The sequence below is a fragment of the Pomacea canaliculata genome, linkage group LG3 (genome assembly GCF_003073045.1).
Source record: "Pomacea canaliculata isolate SZHN2017 linkage group LG3, ASM307304v1, whole genome shotgun sequence".
In the NCBI taxonomy this organism is placed as follows: domain Eukaryota; kingdom Metazoa; phylum Mollusca; class Gastropoda; order Architaenioglossa; family Ampullariidae; genus Pomacea; species Pomacea canaliculata.
Genome location: NC_037592.1, coordinates 18,994,924 through 19,021,600, shown reverse-complemented (window position 1 = coordinate 19,021,600; position 26,677 = coordinate 18,994,924). Strand labels below are relative to the sequence as shown.

General features: G+C 45.9%; 4 protein-coding genes across 6 annotated transcripts in view; 2 read left to right on the top strand and 2 right to left on the bottom strand.

Moving 5' to 3' along the window:
* Window positions 1-624: 624 nt before the first annotated feature.
* On the top strand, window positions 625-4,695 carry LOC112559858 (inner centromere protein A-like). The gene is given in 3 exon segments (XM_025231316.1): window positions 625-1,338; window positions 1,718-3,235; window positions 3,238-4,695. Coding segments are annotated over 3 exon segments (3,516 nt in total). The 5' UTR covers window positions 625-761; the 3' UTR covers window positions 4,659-4,695.
* On the top strand, window positions 4,669-6,008 carry LOC112559860. The gene is made up of 2 exons (XM_025231318.1): window positions 4,669-5,104; window positions 5,698-6,008. The coding sequence occupies exons 1-2, from the start codon at window positions 4,669-4,671 to the stop codon at window positions 5,760-5,762; spliced, it is 501 nt and encodes a 166-aa protein (XP_025087103.1). The 3' UTR covers window positions 5,763-6,008.
* Window positions 6,009-6,100: 92 nt separating this feature from the next.
* On the bottom strand, window positions 6,101-15,187 carry LOC112559859. Its single transcript, XM_025231317.1, has 4 exons — window positions 14,994-15,187; window positions 11,323-11,652; window positions 10,479-11,023; window positions 6,101-8,897 (listed from the first exon to the last, which is right to left on the bottom strand). Exons 2-4 carry the CDS (start codon window positions 11,365-11,367, stop codon window positions 8,384-8,386), a joined length of 1,104 nt encoding a protein of 367 aa, XP_025087102.1. The 5' UTR covers window positions 11,368-11,652; window positions 14,994-15,187; the 3' UTR covers window positions 6,101-8,383.
* A 522-nt stretch (window positions 15,188-15,709) lies between these two features.
* Window positions 15,710-26,677, bottom strand: part of LOC112560138 (gamma-aminobutyric acid type B receptor subunit 2-like) — a 112,298-nt gene continuing 101,330 nt past the window's right edge. For 2 of the 3 annotated variants that reach the window (XM_025231736.1, XM_025231738.1), the window contains exons 13-15: window positions 25,775-25,914; window positions 22,230-22,292; window positions 15,710-21,227 (exon numbers count right to left, since the gene is read on the bottom strand). The gene's annotated coding sequence lies outside the window, so the exon portion shown is untranslated. The remainder of the gene's footprint in view (window positions 21,228-22,229; window positions 22,293-25,774; window positions 25,915-26,677) is intronic. The other variant, XM_025231737.1, reaches the window with a different exon arrangement.

Here is a 26,677-nt window from a genome sequence, read left to right as displayed (position 1 = left end):
TGGTAATAAAAGAAAATGAGTATTGCCGGAAAATAATTTTGTGTGTGTAGTCATTCGCTAAGTGTAGACATGAGACATGATGTCCACATGCCCTTCCAAGCTTTCTGTTAAAGAAAGTGTGGTAGCTTAGTTCTGTAGGTAACTAAACAAAAATTTTTTACACAGTGTGTTTTCAAAAAAGAAAGGTTGCAGAGTTGTATACATTGAAACACCCTGGACTCATGTTGTCTTTCGTATGTCTTGCAGGATGTGGAGTGAACAGCTCCTATCAGCGCGTAGCCCGAGCTCGTGAGCAGCAGGCACCGCCATGGGTCAGAACAGCAGCACACATGTTCCGGGAAGAACATACATACGGGGGGACAACAGTGAGTCCACAATCCCACCCCCAAACCTGCCACCCCTCCTCCAGTTCCCAAGGTGCCCAACTACGCGGTCCCCGAGAACCTCGTCCTGCCTGTGGGCATCAATGAAGTCAATACCCGCCATCTGCTGAGGCCCGTCTCCCGGCAACTCTCCAAACGCCACCCCGAGTATACAGAAATATTTCAGGACCGCAATGCGAGCAATGTTCTCAGAAACGACGACTTTGGATCAGAGCCTCAAACAAAGTTCTCATCGCGGGATAAGGAGAACATATTTATGGGAGAGAAAGAGTCACGAAAGGTGACAAGGACTCAGTTAAGCCACGCCCACAGCACGCCAGGACCAACAGCGAGACCTTTGTGGCCCTCAACAAGTTAGAGCTGTCACGGTCCAATAGTATGCAAGAAAAGCATACCAACGCCATGTCTTTTCCAGCAAACGGCCACGTTAAGGTTGACCCTGTGTCAAGGTCTACAGGTCAAGACAGCGACCAGAGAAGGGGAGTTAATGGCGTTGGACTGAAGCAGACGAGTTCTCTCTTTGATCGTTCCAGGCCGGTGGAACACAGGCGATTCCCGTCTGCGTCTATCAGTTTGGCAAGCAAAGACTCCGTGATTATGGAAGACCCGAGTGAGCACCAAGAAACGTCAGGTCCATCAGGTTCTGGAGTGACGTCACTTCCGGTGAAAAATTCCTTTGATCTGGACTACTCTTTCAACTTGACATACGCTCAGCTGGCGGAGTTCCGCCGCCAGTCGCGACAGGCTGACCTGGAGAACAGGGTGGACAAGAGGGTGGCTGATATCGTGGATGACAGGGAGAAGAACTCTCCCCAAGACACATCGGTGGGCAGAAGCGATGACCAGTTTTCTCTTGCCAGCGCCAGCAGTCAGGGGTCCGACCTGGGTGTCGGCAAGTCCAAGAAACGGCAGGCGCCGCCACCGCCTGGTGCAAGACAAAAGGACAACAATCCTGGTAAGTATGGTAGCGAAGAAAACCAAAACTATGATAGCTTGATAGTCTTCTTTTTCTCTTCTTTTCGTTTCGTGTAGTGGAAAATGAAGAGCAAGACTTGGATTTTTTTTAAGTGTTCCGCGTTAATAATCTTGAGATTTTGATAATCTTACAAGTGATGAAACTTAGTTGTTAAGGAAGAAGTTATTTCCCCAAACCCACTTTTATGGTGTATGAGGACCATCCTCATGGTCAAGATATCGCTAGTCATGCGTAGGGAAGATTTTAAACATTTAAAACTGACGGATGAGTTCTTTTCTCTCTCAAACATATTTGTGTAGCTAGCCTATTTGTGTCGAAAACTTTTGAATAATAAGATTTATTTATTTTTTGTGTGTAGAAAAGCCCTCCCTGACCGCTGAACCACCAGCGGACTACGATTTCGATGAGCTGACAACAACATCACAAAGAAAGTTTTCGCTGCAAAGTCAAGCATCATCATCTTCCTCGTCCTCAAGAACTTCAAAGGGACCTGCCCCCAAAATACCTTCCCGTGCACCTCCTGCCTTTTCCCCGCCACCCATACCTCAACAGATCCCTCCTGCAGTTTCTGCGGCAAGTAAGGTCTTGATCAGTACCTCCACACCTACCTTCCAGGTTTCTGGCCAAGGTAAGACAACCGATGGCGACGCCGGGGTCAGACAGGCTGCTCACCGCACTGACACGGAGGTGAACTTCACGGCCAGAGCCATTGCCGATGCCAGGGCTGAGCTGGAGGCCCTGGAGAAGCTCAAGGCTGCGTTAAAGCATGTGGAGGATGACTCACAGCAAACAACAACATCTGTACAACAAGCAGCCACACCCATGGACAACAGTCAACACACTCATGCTGCGGAGGAAGGCATGTCGTCTGTAACACAAAATAAATATGCGAAGCATGAGGCTGAACACCATAGTCCTTTAACTGGCAGGTTAGCTGGAGCTGAGGACGTTATCACTGACACAGCAGATTCGAGAGGGCAAACTTCAGAGCACAACATACCCTCCGTAGCAACGTCCGTCCCATCAGTACCATCCACAAAAGAAGAGCAAAGTGACATGAACGGTAAATCTGTAGAGAACAATGAGAAGTCGGCCACTCCACGGAAACTCAGCTCCTTGCTGCAACACGACATCGTCATGACGGTGGAAAGGAGGAGTGAGAAAAGTCTGGTGAAGACCCGGATGTCGGCCGACCCTCCGCGCCCCAAGGACCAGCACGCGCTGTTCCGCGAGGAACTGGAGAAGGCCTCCAGAGCTCGGGAAGAGCGGCGCAACAACAGAAAGCTGGAAGACAGCCAGAGGGCGCTCCATGTCAGCCTCATAGCTAAGAGTGAAGAGTTAAAATTAGACACGAAAACAATGGACAGAAAGCTTGATCAGGGTTTAAGAAATGAAACAGATTTATCTCTTGTATCATCTGTTGCAATGAGAGACAGTCATCTTCCTGGTGGATCTTCTAAAGCTGAACAGAGCGTGTCAGAGCCCAACCCTGACCAGGACATGAACTGCAGTAAGGGCGGCTCTGGTTGGACCTCTGCACCAGTCGTCATGAATGGAGTGATAGACTTGTCCGATGAGGAAGGGGTCGTGACCTCTGCTGTAGAAGATAACGGCTCTGTACAAACTCGCACCTTTTCAAAAGACTGGAAACCCGAGGATGACCTCGATTCAGACGATGACATCATGGACGATACACTATACTCGAGGAATTCTGTGTCGCTCGAGACATCGAACGGATTCAAGTCTTCAGTCCTCTCAAGTCGAATAGACGACATGAAATCCAGAAAAAGGTCGGAGTTGAAGAAAGCCGAGTATTTGGACGAGTACAACAAGCGGGGCCAGAAGTTCAGGAAGTCCATGCACGAGAGCTTCACAAACAGTTTGGCTCCACCAGCAGCTCGCCTAGAACACTCCTCAAGCAGGACAAGTCCATTGACTTGGGGGCGGATCGTTCGGAAGAAAACGGTGGTCACCAGAAATCTTCATCTTCTCAGGACGCGGTCTTAACGAATGGAGCTAGACGACTATCTCATACGAATTCCAACATTGCAGAGGAAAATGGAGGAAACATGGTGCACTGGTCTGGCGCCACCGACCCCAGTGTAGGGATAATGAAACGTGCTGGCGTGGCTTACGTCGGGAGCAAAGGTCAGATCGTTGTTCTCCCCGACTACGAATCGGTTCACCCAGACCCGGAGGGTCACGCACGAAGGGACGAAGAATGGCACGTGCCCAGAATCTTTGGCAAGAAGACGAAGAAGTTCACGTACGAGTCGACAGTTAGGAAGAAGGAGAAGAAGCGCGTGGCGGAGGAGATAGCGGGTGTTGTGGGTCGCCGGGAGCAACAGATGGAGATGGAACGAAACCGACAAAAGGACACGGAATTGCAGTTCCGGCGCCTTCGCCATTTGGAGAGTCAGGAGCGACTGCATGCTGTCAACATCCAGCAGGAACAGCGCCACAACGATAACCATGCTTTAGGAACTACAGTGCTGTGTACACCCTCCTCCCTCCTTTTGCAGCAGCAGCAGCAGCAGCAACAACAGCAACAACAACAACAACAACAACAACAACAGCAGCAGCAGCAGCAGCATTTGTACACCACTTTTACGGCAGACATGGCAAACAGGTCAGGCCAAACTTCCAGTTTGAGTCCCAGTTCCGGAGTGGATGGCCTTCTTCCTTCTTCTTTTGTCATCCCTCAGAAACAATATTATCAGGACGCTCGAACCATGACATGGGACATGGCTGATAAATTGAATCGCTCACAGGTCCTCATCCCATCTTCCACTGCGGCTCCTCATCTCGTCAACCCCACTTCCTACGCCATGAATCACACAGAGCTTCCAGCCTCATCTCTGTCGGCCACACCTGGTGGCCTTGACAGCACTTACCTCAACCTGTACACGACTTCGCTGTGTTTTCAACCTCCACAGCCTCAGCAGCAATGGTCCTACATGGTGGGCAACCTCGGCAACAATGGCGTCGTGCCTCAGTCGACAGATGAGCAGCTGAGGTCTGTAGGGCCAGGCATGTTCGTATCCTCAGCAGCAGACTCCACGGCATTGGGAGGTCAACAAGCAATGATGAACTGGATGGCAGCCAGGGGCAACCCTCTCTGTGGCCCAGTTCAAATTCCGATCGCCATGGTAAACCCGATGCCGGCTGTCGTGATGGACATACCGAGACCAGTTGACAGTTTTGGTGCTTCTTTTTATGGACACGGGAAGACCGACTGGCGACGCCGACTTCCTCGTGCTGGGCCCCGAGGCCTCGCGATATTTTCGGGACCTGGATAACCCAGTGTACATGTCCAGCGACGAGGAGGAGGAGGAGTTGAATGACCGAAATAGCCATTATGGCTCGTCATTGCCAGTGCCTTCCAAACAGAGTCAACAGCCACACATCTCAGCTCTTTCCGCCCGTAGACCTTCCACTGAGTATCATGACACAACCTCAGCTGTGAGATCTTTGGTGACAAGACAGCAAGTGCCAGACTATAGTATGGGGTCAACGGTGCAGGCAGGGACACAGATGGCGACACCGTCGGGGCCAGCTATGACAGTGAGGTCAGAGGAGCCGCAGTGTGGGGCGAGGGAAGGACAGCCATGGGGCGACAACCCACCGGGGGCAACCAAGCTCCTCCGACATCGAACAACACACCAGTCGTCTCCAGACAGCTCCCTCCAAAAGTCTACGGTCCTCTTGGATTCAGACCTATCAACTTTTCCCTTAACAGACCCAGGCAAGACATTTTATCTGTTTGAAAACCTTGGCTGATCAAGCCATAATGAGGTAGATAGCTATCAAACAGCATACAATTTCACTTTCTTTCAGTTTAATATCCTGTCTACTTCTGGTGCCGTGAAATTTGCCTGTAGAACAGGGGCCGCAATTTTATTTGCGCATGGGCTGCACTTTCGCTCGTTCGTGGCTCACCCCGTAGTTTTACTGTGATCAAAAATACTATATGCTAGTATGTGAAATAGGTGTTTTGTTTTGTGTTAGCAGTCGATAATTTTAATTTTGACCAAAGCTGATAACAAAGGGTAAGCTTAGCATGCCGGCACCTCCAATAATCAGGTTTCCCTTCAGTGTTGCAAACATTTGTTTTCAATGTACTCTTAATTCTTGTCGCCTGTCACCATTGTCTGGTCCATTGCAGTTCTTACTTGCCAATGACATGATACAACAAACGATTTGAAACTGAAATATTTATATGTTTTAGTACGCTCAATTTCCCTATTAAGATAATGTTTCACTGGAATGTGAAAAAACTGATAAATTTAAACGTGTGTTACATGTTGTTTACAACGTTGTTTTCCTGACGCTTTGCAGAGCTGTTCCGTCCACCTGAGCCCTCACCTGGCGGACTTGCTGCCAAAGAACAGCCAAGTGCATGACCAGACCTTGTGTCCAGTCGACAGTCGCCGGCACAGTACTACATCTCGTGTCCTGTCGACTGAATAAGGGAACAAACAAACAATATAAAAAGGTCTGATAGTCTTTTTACACTAAGCCCTATACAGTATACTGTGAATGTACAGAGACTATTTTTAATGCTTATATTTATATTCGGGAATATATATAATAAAATATGGTTTATATTATGGCTTTGTGTACAAAAATAAACGACTCTAAAGTATGTCTATTACTAAGGTGTGAACTTTTTTCAGTTGTTTTTGGCGAGTAACTTAGATACAAGTGTCTGCCGGTGCTTGGCGTGTTAAACGACTGCTATTCTTCACCAATACAGTAATTTATTATCTCACAGTAATTTATTATCTTATTATACGCTACTGCTAAACTTTAATTTTCATTGGTCTTGTTTGGTTCTGGCAGATTATGTATTTTGCACATCTTATTAAACTCGGGACAACTTTCGTTTGACGCTTCGGCACGTTTCCCTGGTAACAGCCTTAACGGCCTTCTCCATAGCACAACGTCTGAACACAAGCACAACAAGCATCAATGTTTGTTTACTTTATTCACGTGGAATATTTCAGTCGCCACAAAAGAATATCAATAATGGATTACCAGTGAATAGGAAGACAGCGCGGGGCCTGGAAGGTTCTTAAAGTCATAACGAATCTTTAAATAATACATTTCTTATAGCCTGCAGGATTGTAAATGCCCGTTTGAAAAATAAAATAAAATAAAGTAAAATAAAATAAAATCCACGAGATCTTGTGAATTTTAAATGAGCTTAAAGCATGGAAAGCAGTGATATAATCTTTCGGGAGAGATCTGCATGGAGGAACAGGCTGAAGGAGTCATCCGAAACAGAAAGCATTGTCGAGGTCCCGTGGGAACCATCCATGTCTGCACCTGAGCCCTGGCTCACAGTGTCAACAGTTCACATGGGACAGGAGAGCATTGGGGATGTGCAATACACCTACACAAACATGCATGTACACCACAGCCAAGCCGTCCCCATACAGTATACATTATTTACAAACAATCTGTCCTGACCTGCCACAGACACAATCAAACTTTTCAGAACACAGAGCACACGTTTTTTTCAAAGTGATGAGCTCCATTACAGCTGTGACGATTGAAAGTTGATATAAAATGTTTCTTCCCTTGAGATGCTTTAAAACATTCTGACTGAGCGAGGCTAGGCCGCTCTGACATGAGGTCGGTGACCCGGTCACAACATCTAAGGTCTCACCGCCACCTGCTGCTGGAGGACATGTACAAGACGTCCACACAAGATGTCTTCCGTCCCTTCAGGTGATCTGCCATCGATGTTTTAACAAGATCGATCTTTTCACTGGCTGGAGCTTTACCAATCGTTATAATAAGAGTTATGAATGGTTTAAGTGATAAAAACAAACATAATTATAAATATTGTCGCTATTAAATATTACTAGAAAACATTCACTCACGAAGCCATTTTGCAAACGGTCTTCACCTCTACGTCAGAAAGGTCCCAACAATGACAGTTAAAAGAAAAAGCGATTCCATTCTTTCATCATATTACATTAAAATAATTATTTCTCTTCCTAAAATGGAAGATGTTAAAATACACACTTGAATTTTAAAAACGCCGCTTGGCAGTTATAATTGGTTACTGCGATCAGAATGATGCTACAGTTTAAATTAAACAATGTGAGTAAGAATGATGGTCCGCAATGTTTACAGGTTTAATTACTATTTACAAAGTCCCAGCTGAGGGCGTTCTGACCAATATCCACAGAACTACTTGTTTTGGGCTGATTGTTGTTGTTGTTGTTGCACACATACACGTATTGAAAGTTATAGTGACTAGACTGTCCACTTTTTCTTAGCATCCACTTACATAAAAAGTTACATTGAGCCAAAACGGTTGATAGCCGCGAGTTTTGTGTGAAACAACAGCCGCAATGACCTCAGCAACGGGGTCATCGTTCTACAACGTAGACGTGACAAGGTCGTGACAGTCTGGGGTCGTGACCGGCGCACGCGCCTTGCTGCGACTGAGGTCGTGGCGCTTGGCCTGGCGGCGCCGTCTGCGGCGAAGAGAGTTCTGCCACTTGAGCAGCTCCACGCTGCTCTTGCGCACCAGCAATCACTTCCGGCATGCTGATGTCATCGGTGGGGGAAATGACGTAATGATAGCCTCGCTCGTCCTCTGATTCTCTGTCTGTGGACTGCAAGGGGCGACGTCTGGCGAGGAGGGAAAGGGAACTGTCGCGCGGCTTGGCGAGAGGGAGCGCACCGAGGGCGAGACTGGAGCGAGAACCAGAAGAGTTATCCCCCTTTCCACCCTGCGGGGAATTCTGAGAGCTGGGGAGGGTTGTGTCGTCTTGTGCAGCTTTTGCAGACCCGGGTTTCTGCCGTTTCTCTGCAGCCCTGACCCTGCGGTTCCGCCACAGACGGCGCCACTTTCCCTGCAGGCTGTTCCTGCGAAGGGCTTCTACCGCTAAGGCACTGCAGACCTCCGGACAGTCGCTCTCGTCATCCGCTTTGCCCTCGTCACGCCCAGCACCTGACCCCTGACCTTCAGGCCGGGACTTCACGTCAGCGTCGTCACACGGACGGGTCACTGACTTTGGGATCTCGTCAAGAAACACGTCGTCGCTGAGAACATCGTCCTCACTACACAGCTCAGACGAGATATCGTCGTCCGCGCTGGCTGTGTGGTCACGATGGAGGTAAAGACGGGCCTCTGGGGTTTACGGTCGTGGGTGCCAGACACTTCCTGTTGGCGCGCGGGCGGCGAGTCTGGGTGCGAGAGAATGCTGAGGTTGGCCAGACCCTGCACCAGCTGACTGCACGACACGAACACAAAGTCGTCGTCAGTCTGCGAGCCGATGCTCGTGTCGTCGTCCTTGCTGTTGATGCTGATGGTAGAGCTAGGGCTTGCACGGGTACCCGAGTGAGTGCAGGAGGTGGAGGAGGGATAGTTCCGGTTGATCCACTGAAGGACGCGAGACGATCGCGGGGAAAGTCCACTAGGAGACAGCTGCAGCAAGTGTGAGGATCTCGGGGAAAGTCCACTGGGAGGCAGATCACTTCTCAGTGGAGGCAGCTTGTCTCCAAAGACAGGACTGAACCTGAAAGTTAGTGCAGGTAATTTTAAGATCCTGTTGTAAGAGAGTAAATTAAAATCCCAAAATTAATTCACTGCCTTAAAACTGGCCTTCACTTGAAAAAAGAACTACAAAACACGGTCCCTGGGTAATAAACGTAACCTTTTCAAAAAACACTTTTTGCGACAGCAAGGAAACGAATACAAAGAGGGATTGACTACTAAAGGTGACACACAAGGGCCACGTGGCTAATGAGAGGTGACACATGTGCCAAGATACTACTGGGAGGTGATATGAGAGCCAAGTTACCAAGGTTGTTTGAAGTAAAGTGTTTGAGAAGGACCGACAGGAGCCAGCACGGGCCAGGGTCAGAGCACTCTCCGGGCTTCTTGTCATTGTAACGATAAATTATTTGCCCCAGTATATAATAATATGTTTACAATGCTACTGTCAATATCTACATTTCATTCAGTAACGTAACATAGACTGCAAACATTAGGACAAGTGCACTAGGATGTACATTACTACATGAACATAGAATTGTTTACACGTGAGCGGTTAGTAAATGAGGAAAACTGAAGTTAAAAGATCAAACTTGTAGTACTCCGCTCCATAAAAAAAATATCCCCAGGGTGAGGAATGTTACGACAACAACTATGTTAAATAAAGACATACAATGTTCATTTGTAACAGCCTATTTCAGGTGTGCTAAAGGTGGCTGTGAGCAGTATATACAGTACAGGTAACAGTGTCGGCATCACACAAACACAACACTGTCCGCTCTAACAATGTAGGCCATACAACACCTGTGCATCCATCGCCTTAACATCACAGTAGCGGTGCTTTGCGGGCTTCACGACTCGCAAATAGTAGATAATACAGTCGAAACAGATTGTTCTTGCGAACAGAGACCCCCTTCAGTTCCTATCCGTTAAAATACTTGCTAAGTTTTAGATAACAAAGCAAATATTTTTAAACACTCATTAATTAGAAGTAATTGTTATTAACTTTAATATTTAAGTAGATCAAAAGGAAAGGGTTTGTGACAATGACATAAAATATATATGTGATAAAATAAATACTGCGTCAAGTACTGTATCAAAAGACAGGTTGTGAAAGCTTCGCTACAGAAAAAAACCCAAACCAAACAAAACAAAACAAAACAAACAAAACACTTTGATGGGTCACGACAACATAAAAATACGGAATGTTCACCTGATATATATATATGTACATAATTTACACAGCGCTAAATGGAATTTTTCGTTTAGTGCAGTAAAACATTTCAAACAGATGAAAACTGTGAGGATCAGGAGGAGAATAAATTTAGACAGTTACAAGCTGATTGCAGTCCACAAAAGCTGCATTATAAAGCTAAGGTGGTGGTGGTGAGGGGTGGGAGGTTAATCGCAGTTAAAAGCCGTTCTAAAAACAAAAAATACAAAACTAAAACCATAAATAGCTACAGAGCCATCACTTAATGCGGAAAATTTAAGAAGTTTCATAAGCAAGGAGAATCAAACCATAAGGTAAGCTTAAGAATTATAAGATAATGTTTAAAGGGGGGAAGGGAGAAGAGAGATTGAGAGATGGAAGAAAATTTACCTGTGACTGAAACCAGGGCTGAGGCTTCGCCGTGATCGCAGACTGCCGGTGTAAGGACTGAGTCTGTCGGGACTCGGAGTCCTGTCCGACCTCGTCCCCCACAACCTCCAGCGTCCTGAAGCGTCACTGCTGCGGTCAGCCCATCCGTCCGGCAGGCACACTTCCTCCCGCCTCGCCCCTCTGTCCTGCAGGTCGTCATGCGAGGGGATGAGGTAGATGGGGGGCACGCGCCTCAGGTAGGTGTGCCCGCTGCCCCGACTGCCGAACAAAGAGCAGGGTACGTCCTCGAACAAGGGCCTGGAGTGCTCCCGTTTCCATGGAAACCTGTTGTCGAGGTACCACGAGTACGCTTTGGGCATGCGCTGGGGCAGCGTCAGGGCGAGTGACCGGCGCAGGAGGGTGGCGCGGTGCAGGGGGTCGGAGAAGCGGCTGGGGTTCAGACGCTCGGGGGAGCATCTCGCCAGGTGAGACAAGGTGGACGGCGAGTACACATGCACCTGACGACATGACGTGCGACTAGTCCTCAGGGTCACGGAGTGCAAATCCTGTGATGGAAAGGAGCAGTGATGTACTGCATGTTATGTTCCCGCAACACGGGGATGGTGGAGAGGGTTGCACTGTACGAGGAGCGGCAGGAGGCGACAGTGAGAGGAAAGTGGACAGCTAAAGAAAGAAGACAAGTGCAAAAGGCTGGCCTACTGGTACGTGAGTAAATCATGAACAGACATTGACTATTCTCTGATGTTTCCATGGTGCGTATGTAATAGCACCAAGGTTTTAAAAAAAATGTACCAATGCTTACAAGACACTAACAAATTACTGACTGACCTCCTACCCTACTGACCTGATCGGGTGAAAGCTGTGTCGAGTTTCTTTTCACGATTTCCATCAGCGGCGAAGATGAAAGACGCTGCCGATGACGAAGTGATTGTCAACAGACACACAGCAACAAGTCGTTGCCGCGAACTCCTGGCTCGATATCAGACCTGGTGACAAGCGGTGTGACTGACTCAAAGACTCGATCTGTCTGTGAGAATAAAACAATGTAGGCTTGACCACCCAAGGGCAGCGGCGCAAACCCTTCTGGGACCGGAAGTACTTGTTCTTCGTGGCGTGTAGACGGAACAGGTTCTGAGTGGTCCTCGACAGTCACAGCACGACGCAGCGCAGAGCTCTGGCATGAAAGGACACACTTCAACATCCTTCACGAACACATCAGCGCAAAGTCTTGTGCATACAGGCGCACATATAATGCATACAGATGTTTGGATATTAACTTTTTACAGATATTAACGTCTTCTCGTTTTTACTCGCAGCATGATTGATATGTGAAATAAGTAACCATACTTGGGAAACAACGTGCAGAGAGAAAGAGGGTGGGTGGGAGGGAAGTAGACGGTAAAAAAAAACCCAAATAAATAAGCCAAAAAAGTGAAATAAATACTTCAATAAAAAGTATCATTTAAAGAGAGCACCTCTTGAAACCTTATGTATAAGGACGACGAGGAGCTTAAATAATCATGCATATTTCTGTTAGTACTGATTGGATAATGGCAATCAAATACTTGGTGTTTTGGTCGTTCAGGGTCAAATGTCTTATCCAGATTCATTGCCAAGTGTTTGGATTAGTAAAGTTTAAACATTTATCCCGTGGAAAACGTCACTAACGTAGAGTGGCTCGGGGACATTAGTTTGAGTTAACAACCTGTTGGAGCACGGGCACGCACTGATACCTGTACACACGAGCAGATTCCACTTCACGTGATCAGTCTGGAAGCTAAGACACGGCCATAGCTGGTGTCTCGATGTACAGACCAGTCAATGGTGCTTGGCCACACCATGCAGTGGGTGTGGTTACGTATCCGCCCTCGTGAGTCCCAGTGTTTAAGTAGGCGAATGTGGTGTTTTGAGATGTCGGCGAAGGTGAGAACGAGTCTGCCGGTGTGTGTGTATGTGTGCACGCGCGCCTTCAGGTTGCAGCCGACTCTCTAAGGTTACATTAGAGAAAGTACGACTGGAGAGGTGACATCCGGAGTCTCGAAACACTCTCTTTCCTGCTCGGTCACTCTTCTCGTTAGGTGACCCCAAGGCGCAGCACCGCGGGGCGACGGGAAAAAAGGCTTGTGGAGCCGAGAGGCGGCCACTGAGGCCACTAGTTAGTGCACACACCGCTTGTGACGAGAGAGAAGACAATTAGCGAGTAATAGGCTGTACCACCACCATCGCTGTTCGCTAATCATTTAATGGAAGCACGCACGCACACAAACACACTGCAATTCTCAGTCAGCAGAAACTAGGTGGACATAAAACGTTTTACCACACTTCAAATAAATAGCCAGACTAAGTATACTTCTCTGAGTAAGCAATCCTAAGACCTAATGTAATGATGGTTATGCCAAGTTTTAAGTGTACAAGCTTATTAATCTTTAAAGTGTTCACTAGAAATGAGTGGCTCACCTATTCAATTTTTTTCACCGAGTGTGGCTGCTATCTCAATAAATGTCAAGTTATTTGGCACGGGTCTGTACAGTAAGCCTGCCTGCCTAACGTGCATGTGCGTGCGTGTGTGTGTGTGTGAGAGAGAGAGATAATCATCGCTGGGAAGTGGTTGGCTTATGTTTGAGTATAACTGAATAAGTGTGTGAGGTGTGACCGTATGGTGCTTAGTTTATTACAATGGGAGCTCCCAACAAAGGAAAAATTCTCTCTGTGTTGTGGATACAAGTAAACAACAAAGACATATTACACTGTAATTGGTGGAATATTCACTGAATTAGGTTTGAGGGCTGGATTAATTGTCTAACATCTCAAAGAAGAAATAAAGGTAAAAACGACCAAATAAGGAGCATCTCTGTTATTGAGTTGCAAGAACGTGTTCTTGGATACTTTCCCACGATTACTAGAAAGTGTCTTAAAGCCAAAAAGCTTGTCCATTAGCGTGCCCCGCGTGCCCCGCGTGCCCTGATCGATAGCCAGCAGCAGAGGTTTTATTCACAGACATGCCCTGACCCCACAGGCTGCCCTTCCCGCCATGTCTAGATGTGCGGGGTCAGTGACCAGCGGCCATTTCTGTGCTGAATATTTGAGTCTGCATCAGTGAACAGTTGACCAGTCCTATGCTGATATTTGTTCTTTAGAACTGTCCAGCTAACCAGTATTTCACTGATGACCGCTCATAACCCTCGGAGTGGAGGCTGAAACTATCCGTTTCTTACAAATGGCCGCTTATTGCATGTTCGCCGGCAAGTGTTAAGAAATGAGTGTGAATAGAGCGAGAAAGGCACGGTTCACATTGCGGAATTCAGAGACAATAAACATTTCAACAGCTGAAGGCTTCCTCTCCTAGCTTTGAAAGGCTGCTGGCGATCCTGTCTTCAAAAGATTGTAGTGGCGAACAAGTTCCCACTAACTTTGATAAAAAAGATTCTTATAAAAGCTTATGGGTTCTTTGAAGCGAGTCCCTAACAGATGTGAAACTGACCAGGCGTGTGATGCAAGTCGTTGACCTCCATGACCTGCCTTTGAGATGCAAAAGGCGCTGGTGTGCAATGGGAAGCAACTCTGCCGGCCTTCCCTTGATCACGTTGGCTGTGATTGTCTACCTTGAAATAGCATTCGCAAGCTAGGGCCAGTCCTGTTGCTGCTTACTCACTTTGTGATATAGCTTATATTTGAGATTTCTAGCTCCGCAAACACAAGGAAGCAGACATGTCTTTCGCTATTCTGGTCAGTGGCATCTTTCCTGCATTAACCTGTGGTCTGTATTATGGGAATTCTGAGCAGGTATCAAGGGCAAATTTTAATTAAAAAATTGCTTATTTAGTTCCATGCTTCCACCCATTCAGTTTGCAAATTTCAGTTGTTTTATCCTGATGTAAACCTTGTTATATATTGCTGATGTAAATGTTATTGTGAACAGCTGTTATGAAGGTACGGGCTAAGGAGCAAATGGTTGATAAAAATTGAAGTGGGGTTGATTTGATCAGTACCGGCAAACATCTGTGTGGCGACTGCTGTTACAAGGCGAGCACGAGCAGCCCAGTCCGTCGTTGCATTTGTTTTTGAGGCTGTGGGGGACACTATCTGAGTCGCTCGGTCATTTGTGGTCATTTGTTAGAGAGTGAACTAAGGTGAGTCAGTCATTGTGTGGAAGCTCACTCGTTAGACATTATGGTGAGGCACCCAGCAGGTAGTGACACTATGGGGGATGTTCTGTAGCTTGGTGGCTAGTGCACTCAACTGTGGACCTGAACGTCTGCTCGAGCCTCTGCCCCTGCCTCCGCAGACGTGGACACCTAGTTTATCAGAGAAGATGACTGCGTCAAGAGGAACGAGTTTTGACATGCTGAGCCCTAAACACGAGAAGTCACTGAAGTTCACTGTTCATACAGCTTCCTGGCCGTTGGACAATTAAATTTTCTTTGCAGCGAGTTAGTCGTTACACAGTGAGTACGAAGTCAGCTTAACAGCTTAATAATAGTCACATCTTAATGTACAAACGATTGACGGACTTACCAGTTCGCGAGTTATACAGCGTCAGCCAAGCACCTGTCTATGGCGATCTCGCCCTCAGGTGGAGTTCGAGTTCTTCACAGACTCAGGCAGGGACAACATGATGACAGCGGTACCTTCTCCTTACAGAAAATACTTGAAACCGATGTCTACAATTCAAATGGTTTAATTTTAGCACTTTCGCAAAAACAGAAAACAACTAACTTTCCCTTGGGCCTCAAGCCAACATTCCAAGCGTGTCTGATCAGTTCAGTTCTGCTGTCAGGACACGCACGGCTGACTCGCTGTGCACGAGATCTGCAAGAAGCGCGTGCTGACAGGCGTGAACACACATGCACCAAGCGTGCTTCTATCATGCACCGGAACTCAGTCTACATACAGACAGGTAGCATCGCTGAACATATTTGTGTAGTGAACATTTGTGTGTGTGGAGACTTGTATATCTTATATTGTCTTTGACACTTATGCTTGTGTGTGCACATGCGTACTATGCATACTATGTGGGTGTAAAAGTGTCTATCGTGTACGAGATACAAGTACAAAATGATGAACTAATACAGCAAACACACAAGCACACTCACAGATACCACACACGCACACACAGATACCACAGGGAGACACACCAGAGTGATTGAGGGGTGAATGGTGGACAAACAGTCAAACAGCATGGTCATCGCATGCCTCCTGCAGCAGCTGAAATAATAACCAAGATTTCACGCTTGGGTAAAAAACTGTATTTTTTATAATTTACTCAAATGCATGACCACATTTTCAATACAATAAGTGTATTCCGTGTATTTAGGGTATTTTGTGTATTTAGTGTCATTGCACAAGAAAGACAGAAATGAAAAATAAATTAGAAACTAAATATGTAAGACAGTTTATTGTAGTTTTCTCTACATTCAATAGACGAGGAGGCATTCGTCGAGATATTCGAACGGCCACAGAAAAATGATATAAAACGTACAAGTAAGAATAAAACTGAACTAGCTTAGCATCAAAACACCGCCATTCAGGAAAGATAGGTTTATGGGAAATCGAAATCAAATGGCCAAGAAATCAAGAAATATTGAACTAACATGTAGCAAGAATTAAGTGTGTCACTTGTAGGTAAAGGATGTAGTCTTGTCCTGGTGAGGACAGGCTCGGGAAATATGTTGTGGGCAAGCAGGTGGGAATGAAATATGTCGGGGACACTCACTGTCATTACAGATGTGAGCATGCTACAGTTTACAGAATGTAATCTTTATTAATGACAACATCACAAACACATATTTCAACTTTATTATTAGCAAATACAACAAACTTCAAGTCGCTGGCGTGTAGCCGTAGAATAGAATGTGTTCAATAAATAGTTATCTTGGGAAAGTTGAATGGACACTAAGTTTGACACATGTGACAGTAGTGACCGTTAAGAATGTGGTGGCAATACAAGGCAAGTGTACAGCTAGGTGAACATAATTCCAGTCACTCAAGGCGAAGGTTAGAGTGCAAACCCGTTATAGCACATCATCCTCTCATCACTCAGTAACACCATGTATCCAGGAACATCCATGGCAGAAGCAATGACAACAGTATCACCAAACACTTCGTGTTACAGTTTCAATGAGTTCAAGTCCGAAGACTTACACGGAGAACGGTGTGAGAATTCAAACTTTAAGTTAAATCAAAAGTAAAATGAATTTTAAAAACCCAACAGCAGCAGCATTTACTAAATTGCAACACTTCGGTCCATGAAGCAACTTCCATTGCTATGTAGCAGACGCAGCAGTGACATTGTGGCGGGGAGGACAGAAGGCTGGAAGTATAAACTGGGATGAGATGAAAATACCCGATACCAACGATCTCCATTAACAAGAGTGAAAGGGGTGGACATGGCGGTTGGTGCATTCTTGTGAGTGCATAGCAGCAGTTATATCACTGGCTCCACTGTTTGTCGGCGGTGGTTATGGATGTGAAAATGTTTTATTGCCTGATGATGGTTACATCTCTGATGTTGGTGTTGTTAGGGTCAGAATCGAAGATTGGAAAGAACAGTCAAGCTGATTTAAAAGTGGCAGCACTCACAACCCTTCATTTCATGTGCAGCAAAGCATGAACATCATCAGAGGCCAGTTTTGCTAGAAATCAGAATTGTGCTGCGAGACAAACACGAGAAAAGCTCGTGCAAACATGGCTTTTAACGAGTCAATAGACAGGTGGACATGTGTTCCTACAAGCTGTGTAGCCAGTCATCTTCCACAAACAGTAAAACTTACAGGCTGTGTGTCTTCTTACTTCATCGAATAAATCCATTTCTCCTGCTTTGAATAAATGGGAGAGATGACTTCTTGAACAAATCAACAACAGAAAGAACCGTCTCTCTCACAGACAGAAATGTTGTAGACAACAACTAAGGATGTTTAGGTGTCAACACCAGCATCAGTAAAAGACAAAGGAGGGAAAATGTGATGTTGGACGATGTGACTTAGTGGAAGTGAGTTGTTGAGAACGAAGTCCATGTCAGTTAATATCATGTTTGTAGGATATACAGCTGGGTCATGGGTAGTACACAACCTGCATTTGAACACATTTTGAACCTGAGACTTGCAGCAGACAGATGCTAGCATCTTCTTTTGTCAGTTCTATGACAGTTCGATGCACTGTTATCGTACAGGCAGACCTACAATTTCAAAACGAAATAACTGTCACATCCCTTCGGTTTATTCATTCTGTAACTACAAACTCTCATGCTAATGATGATGTAACCCCACTTTCTCCTCTGTTTCTGAAACACACACACACGCATCTACAAACTACACAAATATACATTATACAAAAACGGAACACACGATTCTTAGTCTAGAAAGCGATACTCCTCTGCATCGCAAAAATCTTCCCAGACGCCGGCAAATACACGATTAGAATGAAAGTTATATTAGCTCTCCTGCATTTTGATTGGATGCTTGAAGGAGAATTGTTGTTTTACGAGGGAGCAAGGAAAGCTACAATGTGACAAAGCAGGCGGCGCTGTACACAGGTGACACAAACAGGTGAGACAACCTGACATTAACGTCCTCCACAGTCTCTTACAGCTCTACATTTAAATGCAATCCAATTAAAATACTGTTAAAGAACAAATACCCACCAAAATGACAGTCACGCAGGCAAATGGGTAAGACTGAAGAAATAAAATGTATGTGTGTTTGTGCGCGCGTTTGTTTCGCTCCTGAGATAACAGTTCTCAGCTGAAGTCGTGCGATTCGCAAGACTTGATTTGACCACCATGTTGGTTGTGAAAGTCAGGATGGAATGTCTGCCAGTGTGTTGGGTATCTGCTGTGTGCACCAAATGACCCAGGACAGCACAACGTGTGGCTGCGAGGACCAGCAAAACAAAGGAATTACAGATGATAATGTCCCGAGTCGGAGTCAGACTGAGATCGAGGGTGACGACCGCAATATTGCCAGGACGTGCATCTTCCTGTCGGCTCAAAGCAACACCATGTTTGCGTTCGATAGCTTTTCGTGTGATAAACAGCTGCCGGTGCCACTGTCAGCATTTGTCATAGGACATCAGTGCATCGCTCTCAAGCAGCTGTCATGGGACAGTCACGTGACGGCCGACATCTCACTGGCTGTAGACTCAACATAGAGATACAGCTGCTGTTGTTTGTTATTTCTGTGTAATGTTTCTCCTATGTATTCAGCTGTCTACTAGTGACGGGTGAATGAAGCTGTTACACCTCGGGTGTATAAACGATACCCGGCTAGGGTGTAAGCAAGCATGGCCTTGTCACCAGCGGCTAGTGGAGGTGCCACGAGTGCATGAGGATCTGACACTCAGCCCAGTGCTGGAATGTGCTAAAGTTGACGGTGTGAGCCACTCACATGTGAGAACTCTAGCAAGCGATCGCTAAGTGCAGGGTGGGTCAGGATACAAACACTAACAGGGTGCATGGTGTATGACAGGCGTACCTTGTCGTAGATCTTGGGGAGAGAACTAACTCAAAGTGTAAAAACATTATAAGACATTAACTTTCGAGTTTAGAACATTTGCATTATCTTTCCCGTTATGAGTCAAATATCTGTCGGTAAGCAACAAACGCTGTCAGTTTGAAGATGTTAGTTGTAACTGTTTCATGTAGGTCTATGGGTCAACGAGTTAGTGGCCCTGATGAGATCATACAGACAGACGTTGAACGATTTCGTGAGGTTAATACTTAGAAAAAGAATTAATGATAAGGTGACAATGTCTGTTCCAATTTCCTTACTCTTTCCAGGTGAGTGTAACGTGTTATCTAAAAACAAGAATTCAAAAGAACAAACAGATCAGACTGACAGTGCCAGTTAAAGTTCAAAAAGATTTTCTTACATAACGATCCACTGATATCAAAGTTATTAATCATTCTCTCACAACAAAGCGTGGTATTTACACGGGAGTGTATGACATTGAGAGTGTTATAGGTTTTCTATCACATCACACTTAAATGTCACTCGCGGATTTGGCGAAGACTGCACCATTGTCATCGTGGCAGGAGAAGCCCAGAACTCCTGTTCTTCTTCATCTACAGAGCAATGGACGCTGGCCCTCACACAGCTCGGGTGTGTCGCGCTTGGTGGCGTCCGCGCCACCTTCAAAAACTCTATACTCTGCCACAGGTGCCACTTTCTGCTCAGGATGCACCTGTGTCACGTGCTCAGGGTACACCTGTACAGAGAATCCCACGCCAGGATGACTGACACCTCTAGCAGCGCCCTCACACCTTGGGTTCTGTGTGGCGGTGCAGGGCCCCAGGTTGTCATGAACCTTCTGGGTCGCAAGCGCCTCTGGTTGTTGTGCAAAGGGACAGAGTCCGACACCTGGTGCACAGGTGGAATCTTCGAGAAATCCTGTTCAGCTGATAGCATTGTGCGCTGCTCATGGAAGACAAGGTCTGTGCTAATGAAGTCACGACGGCAGCCATGTGCTTCCTCTGGACAAGACGTCACGTGGCCACGAACGACATCCTGCAAACCGGAAGTTCCGTGACAGAGAGGTGCTTCCTCCCTGCTGGAAGTGACGTAACGACGAGGAGGCAAAGTTTCAGCGGGGCAGCTTTGAGGTGATTCGTCGAGAGTGTGCCGAGGGTTAGGAGAGTCAGGAAGGTGCTGGCAAGATGTCATCGTGGCGTATTCTACATCAACTGTCGAGCAAGCGTCCATTGCAGGCAGACAGCTTACAGAACTATCTACAACACCAATTTCTTTTGTGCTGTCAGCAAGATATCAAGAGGTTTCGTCTGGTGATTTTTATTCGCTTCATCGTTGAAAATGTCAGATACGGCACTCGCAGAGTCACCCAAAACACTGACTATACTGACGCTTGCTCTTTCCGCATAAGGCACCGCGTCACACGCAGTAAGTGGCTCACTGGGTGTAGTCTGCATACTGCATACACGTTTTTCATTCTGTTCGTGGACTTCAACCTGGACTTCTGACTCGATGGAACCAGGTTTGCAACTCCACTTCTATGTCTATCAAAGAACCTGTTCTGTCACAGTTCGCCCTGCCCACAATGTCAGTGATGTTTGCGGTCGTCCCTATAAAACTAGTTTCATCTTGTAGTGTTTCTACACATTGTGTTGTAGAGACTAAAGACACTGTATCAAGATTAGCTTGTCGGCCCTTGCTAAGGACATCAAAGCCTGTAGTCACAAAGACCTCGTCCATCATGAGGTCCCCAACAAACGATGGGTCACCGCCCAATGTTGCTTTGCGCTGGAGGAGCTCATTGTGGTCTACACTACGAGACTGACTACCAACAGGACTATCAGTCACACCTTCCCGTGAAGAATCAACCATACTTCCATCTTGTTTGCTGAAATCATCGAAGACGACCTCGGTGATGTGAGATATACTGGGACTAGAGATGCCTCTCCCCAGCATGTTCTCCCTATTCACCACTGGCTGCGGAACTCCTCTAAACTGAATCTTCTGTCTGCACTCTCTACCTCGCGGTTATCTCCCCAGCTGAGTTCACACTCTACTTCCCGGTTATCTCCCCAGCTGAGTGCACACTCGACCTCGCGGTTATCCCCCCTGAGGTTTGGCCCGGTATGTGGGCGGGTCGTCGTGTCCGGGCCATTGTCCAGGCGAGAGTAGTGGCCCTCCTCGCCCTCCCCTGTCTCCGAGATGGGCCACATGGTCAGGGGTGCGCTCTGACGTCGGGTGGCTCTGGCGGAGCGAGTAGGGGGCGCTGGCGTCTTCGACGAGGGGCCTGGTAAGGGTTATTAAAATCTTAGATATAGAAAAGAACTTTTAAAAATATAAACTTATAAAAAGATATTTTTGTTCTACTCGCTGGAAAATGAGTTTGGAATATTACTGTAATCTACGCTATAACGAATCTGCCAGTCTCCTAATTCAATGTTATCTGAAAAGTTGTACTCACCTGCAACTTAAACTTGATTCTAATAATAATATTTATAGAGAATAAACGAATAAATTTATTATTTAAACAGTAAATTAGGATGCGTGGATAACAACTGAGTTATCAAAGGCTACAGTAAGAGCATTCCCAAAGAAGACGATATTAAACAAGACTTAGAAATAAAACCTAAAAAGAAGAGAGATATTAAACAATAGCAGAGAAGGAAGTGAACAAAGACATTGATATTGTCATCAAATGAAAGAGGATTAAAATAAAAAGCTAGTATACGTGCTGAGTGAAACAGAGGGAGAGGTATATCAGTAAGTGGATGCATCTTATAATACTGAGAATTCATTGTCGCCATCACACAGAAACTCTTGTAGAGAGCAGGATATGTAATGTGCGTCCTAAAGCATAAGATGATCAAGAAATAATCCTCCCTACAGTACACAGCATTAAAAACAAATAAGAAAGAAACTACTGTAGCAAAAACAAGCTGAAAATAAACAAGACAACAAAACAAAAGACGGAAAAAATACACGGGTTAGATTACAAAGAGGAAGAAGAGTCCAGGAAAAGTGAGGACGAGGTGAACAGAGAAACAGAGAGAGAGAGAGTGAAAAAGAAAGATTGAGAGAATGTTAGTGAGAGAAAAACAGAGTGAGAGAATGTGAGAGGAAAAGAGAGGAAAGACTGAGATGAAAAAAATACACTGATCCTCTTGAAAGGATCATTGGAAAAAACACAGAAGAAGTATGCAAAGCAACACAAAAGTCTTAAGCTATCCTCTAAAGGAAAAGATGGCAAGAGACAAACAGGGGACAGCGCCACCCGCGACGCATCACATACCGCAAAAGTGCATGCATAGTTACGAAAGCAGAGATCTGGAGAGGTCGAAGTCTTCCTCATGGTCTGAAACAGGCAGATGTGTTAGTGGGTTAGTAGGTTAGTGGGTTAGTAGGCTTATAGGGCTCTTGGGCACGTGGGAGGTGTCCAAGCATCTGAGAGATGAGATCATGAACAGTTGTCACGACAACAGCCAGTCTTGTCTCTCGCCACCTGGCGGCACCGACAGGTGACTGAAACCTTCGGCATCTTGTTTCTCGTCCATGGACAGACAATCTGTGAGGCACCGAGTGGCACATCCGATCGTGCCATGAACCGGAACCACGTTACTACATCAATTGTCATAAAGGGTAATTTTTACTATATATATATAAGTAAACTTCATGAATTCCAATTGCACATCTTCTCCTATGATGCACGGCATCTGGAATAACATACCACGTCGTCCATGTGGTTATGTTTGGCAATGTGTAGGGATGCTTATGTGTCTGATAGTCTGGCACACGATGAAGAACCGCTGTCAAAGATCATATGGATCAGTGAGAAGGAAGTGAGACACAAACATGAACTTTCCTAATAAAAAGGACGCCGAGCACGCTGTCTCTCTCTCTCTCTGCCTTAAAACAAAATTTGAGACTTTTATCTTCTGTGAGACAAAACTGGCTTATTGTCAATATTAGTTGTGTTAGTGAAATTAAATAAACCACAAGAAACTTGCTCCATTCTGTAATAATGATAAAATAACAATCTACTTAGGGAGTTGTAATGAAGTTAATATAAAAAATATTTTCCCTAAAATAACGATTGATTAATCGTGTTTAAGTACAGTTAAATGTATGGGACTGATAAAGCTCGAAAAGGTTGTATTAGAGAAGGGAGCAAGTTTGTAAGACCAAGCAAGTGATTAGACATGGAGGGTCCATTAGACAACACCAGGGCCACGTGCAATAGTTACCACAAGACCATCATCAATGGGCCACAGCGGACATGCTCCACTCACTACATTCCACATCTTCTGCTGGAGGAAAACATTTCACTTATGACAGATTCTACCCCCGACAACAAAGTAGAGTTACAGAAATTATTCATCTAACACATCCACATACTACATCATACTACATGCTAATCTTCCCAAACTTCACAAATAACAAACATCAACATTTGCACGAGACCGTTATAAACAAATGTCTTCATTTATATATTACAAAGCATCTTTGTCGTGCTCAAAGCGAAAAACAATTTTCATGCAGTCGTCAAATAAGAAAAATAAACATTTGAAGCTGTATTTTCAGTGTCAAAGTTATTCGTTTTATAAAGAAAGACTGGGATAGTTGTAATTAAACATAATAGATATAAATGTCGAAAGAGCCACTTCTACACTAGAAGTTGGATAGTTCGAAAGTTTGAAACATGTTTTATTTGCACACGGCACAAGCCTGAATTCCGAAGCTTATTAGAAGAGCTTAAACATGTATTTAGTCCAGTAGCCAGAAAGACATTTCCAGCCACAGTCAAGACCCAGGATGTGCCGTAGATTGCGAAACGCTTGGTGAAGCACTGAGTACTTGCAATAAACTTGTTCATGGTTGTCAGGCCTCAAATAAAGCCGTTAGTACAGACCACCAACACACAGAAGTCGTGTGGTCAGAGTGGCTGTGAATAGAAAACGCTTCCTTTCAATGCCTGGTCCCCTCCAGCCCGTCTGGTCCCCCCGCTGGCTGAGCGTTCATTGGCAGCAACTTGCCCACTGTGTCCATGCAACATTAGCTGCAGTCCACGCAACATTAGCTGCATTCATCTGCCACATGCCGGATGCAGGATGTGCTCAGGCAGGCTATCGGAAGGCTGTGTGTCTCGGATCGTGTTTTAGCCCCACTACAGCCACGACCACACTTGTCCACATGGACGTGAGATATGATGTGTAAGTGTCCATAGGGGGCCCGTGGACCTGAGACTATGGTACAGCCTCTCATCTTATAGGTCTACAAATAATATTTCCTTTCCCATGCCAGAATGTCTTCCATTTCAAAATGACTTTAATCTCTTGCCCAGCGAAAATACACGATGCAGACCTGACTCACATAGGGTCCTGTCCAAGTTCTCGGTATCTGTGGACAGGCTAATCCCTTTGGCATGCACGACAGAATACGATGATGCATCAATCGCTTAAATTATAGACAGAAAAAATAGTTTTCTTTCTGGCAATGCGCACTTGCTATTGTGTTTCCACAATTTAAATAAACGTACTAAATTCCACCATAAATCAAGGAGGAAATCTCAGATTCATTCGCAGAAGAAGGCTGACCTGTCAGGTCAATCTATTATTTATTATTCTTTGAGTGCTGGGCTTTAGAGTCCAACGTTAAGCTGAGCGTGAGAGGGTGTGTAGCTACCCGCCCCCGGCACACACTCGCACACACACACACACACACGATATTCTGCGGACAGAATCCATCAATATCAACTCTCTGGTTCCCGAATGCACCATAATAAAGGGTTTGAAGACGTTTACGAGGGATCAAGCATATAAACAAGAATATGAAAGAGGAAACTGACGAATGAGATGTTTTTAATGATCTGATGAACAAAGCGTTTGACCTCAGGTCATTGGAACATATCAGTGCGCTTGAACCAGTGAGCTACATCATTGCTAGTCAAGCAGCTACAAAACTTTCTGACTGCGTGTAGAAGTGCAGGAACTTGCACTGCCATCACATCTTTGTATGTTCTTTGTGTCACCTTTGTACCACTGGTAGATGCGACTGAGTATTGACCACAGTTTGACTCTTTCTATACAGCGATGACACGTCAGTTAAAATAATCAAAATAAGTAAAATGGAGTTCTAGGATTTATTCTGAAGTAAAGTCAATAGTGAATTCATAACAAGTGAAAGTGAAAGTGAAAGTGAGTTCACGGAAACATTAGCGTTGAGAACCAAAGGACGAGGCAACGCATGGTACAGCTGATGGTAGACAACAGACAACACAGTGTGGTGAGCCTTGGCGAGGTCTTCTCACAGTTCAACGTCAGCATGCACATCACGTACTCCGTCACGTACACCATCACGTACACTGTCACATGCACTACTACCACGAACATTATCACGTGCACTGTCACATAGACTACTATGACGTACATTATCACGTGTCCTGTCACATAGACTATCAAAGAATCAATCTTGTCATGAAATCCTGAGATGGTTAGGACACAGCCATGACGTCACTGGTTTCATGCTAGGAAAACACAGCTAGTCAAGACAAACCACACGAGCAGTATCCCACCGCTAGCCAAGTCATGCTGTCCGCACATCAACTGACACACGACCTGTGTTACCTGTACTGTGCTACCTGTGCTACCTGTGCTACCTGTACTGTGCTACCTGTGCTATCTGTGCTACCTGTACTGTGCTACCTGTGCTACCTGTACTGTGCTACCTGTGCTACCTGTGCTACCTGTACTGTGCTACCTGTGCTACCTGCTCTATCGTCAGTGGAGGGTGAGAAGCATGCACTGTGGTCAGCACAGGGCGACAGGGCAGCTACCTTACCTATGAAGCTAGGCACGCTGATGTGCTGACTCCGCTCTTGGTTCAGCTCATCGTACACCTGGAAATCACGACGGTTTCGGCCACCGCCATCGTACACGTGGGTAGGAGTCGTCACCACCGGGCGCTGATGGTCTGCCGAGCTGTCACACACACACAGACAGACACACAAACACACACACACACACACACACACACACACACACACACACACACACACACACACACACACACACACACACACACACACACACACACACACACACACACACACACACACACACACACACACACACACACACACACACACACACACACACACACACACACACACACACACACACACACACACACACACACACACACACACACACACACACACACACACACACACACACACACACACACACACACACACACACACACACACACACACACACACACACACACACACACACACACACACACACACACACACACACACACACACACACACACACACACACACACACACACACACACACACACACACACACACACACACACACACACACACACACACACACACACACACACACACACACACACACACACACACACACACACACACACACACACACACACACACACACACACACACACACACACACACACACACACACACACACACACACACACACACACACACACACACACACACACACACACACACACACACACACACACACACACACACACACACACACACACACACACACACACACACACACACACACACACACACACACACACACACACACACACACACACACACACACACACACACACACACACACACACACACACACACACACACACACACACACACACACACACACACACACACACACACACACACACACACAC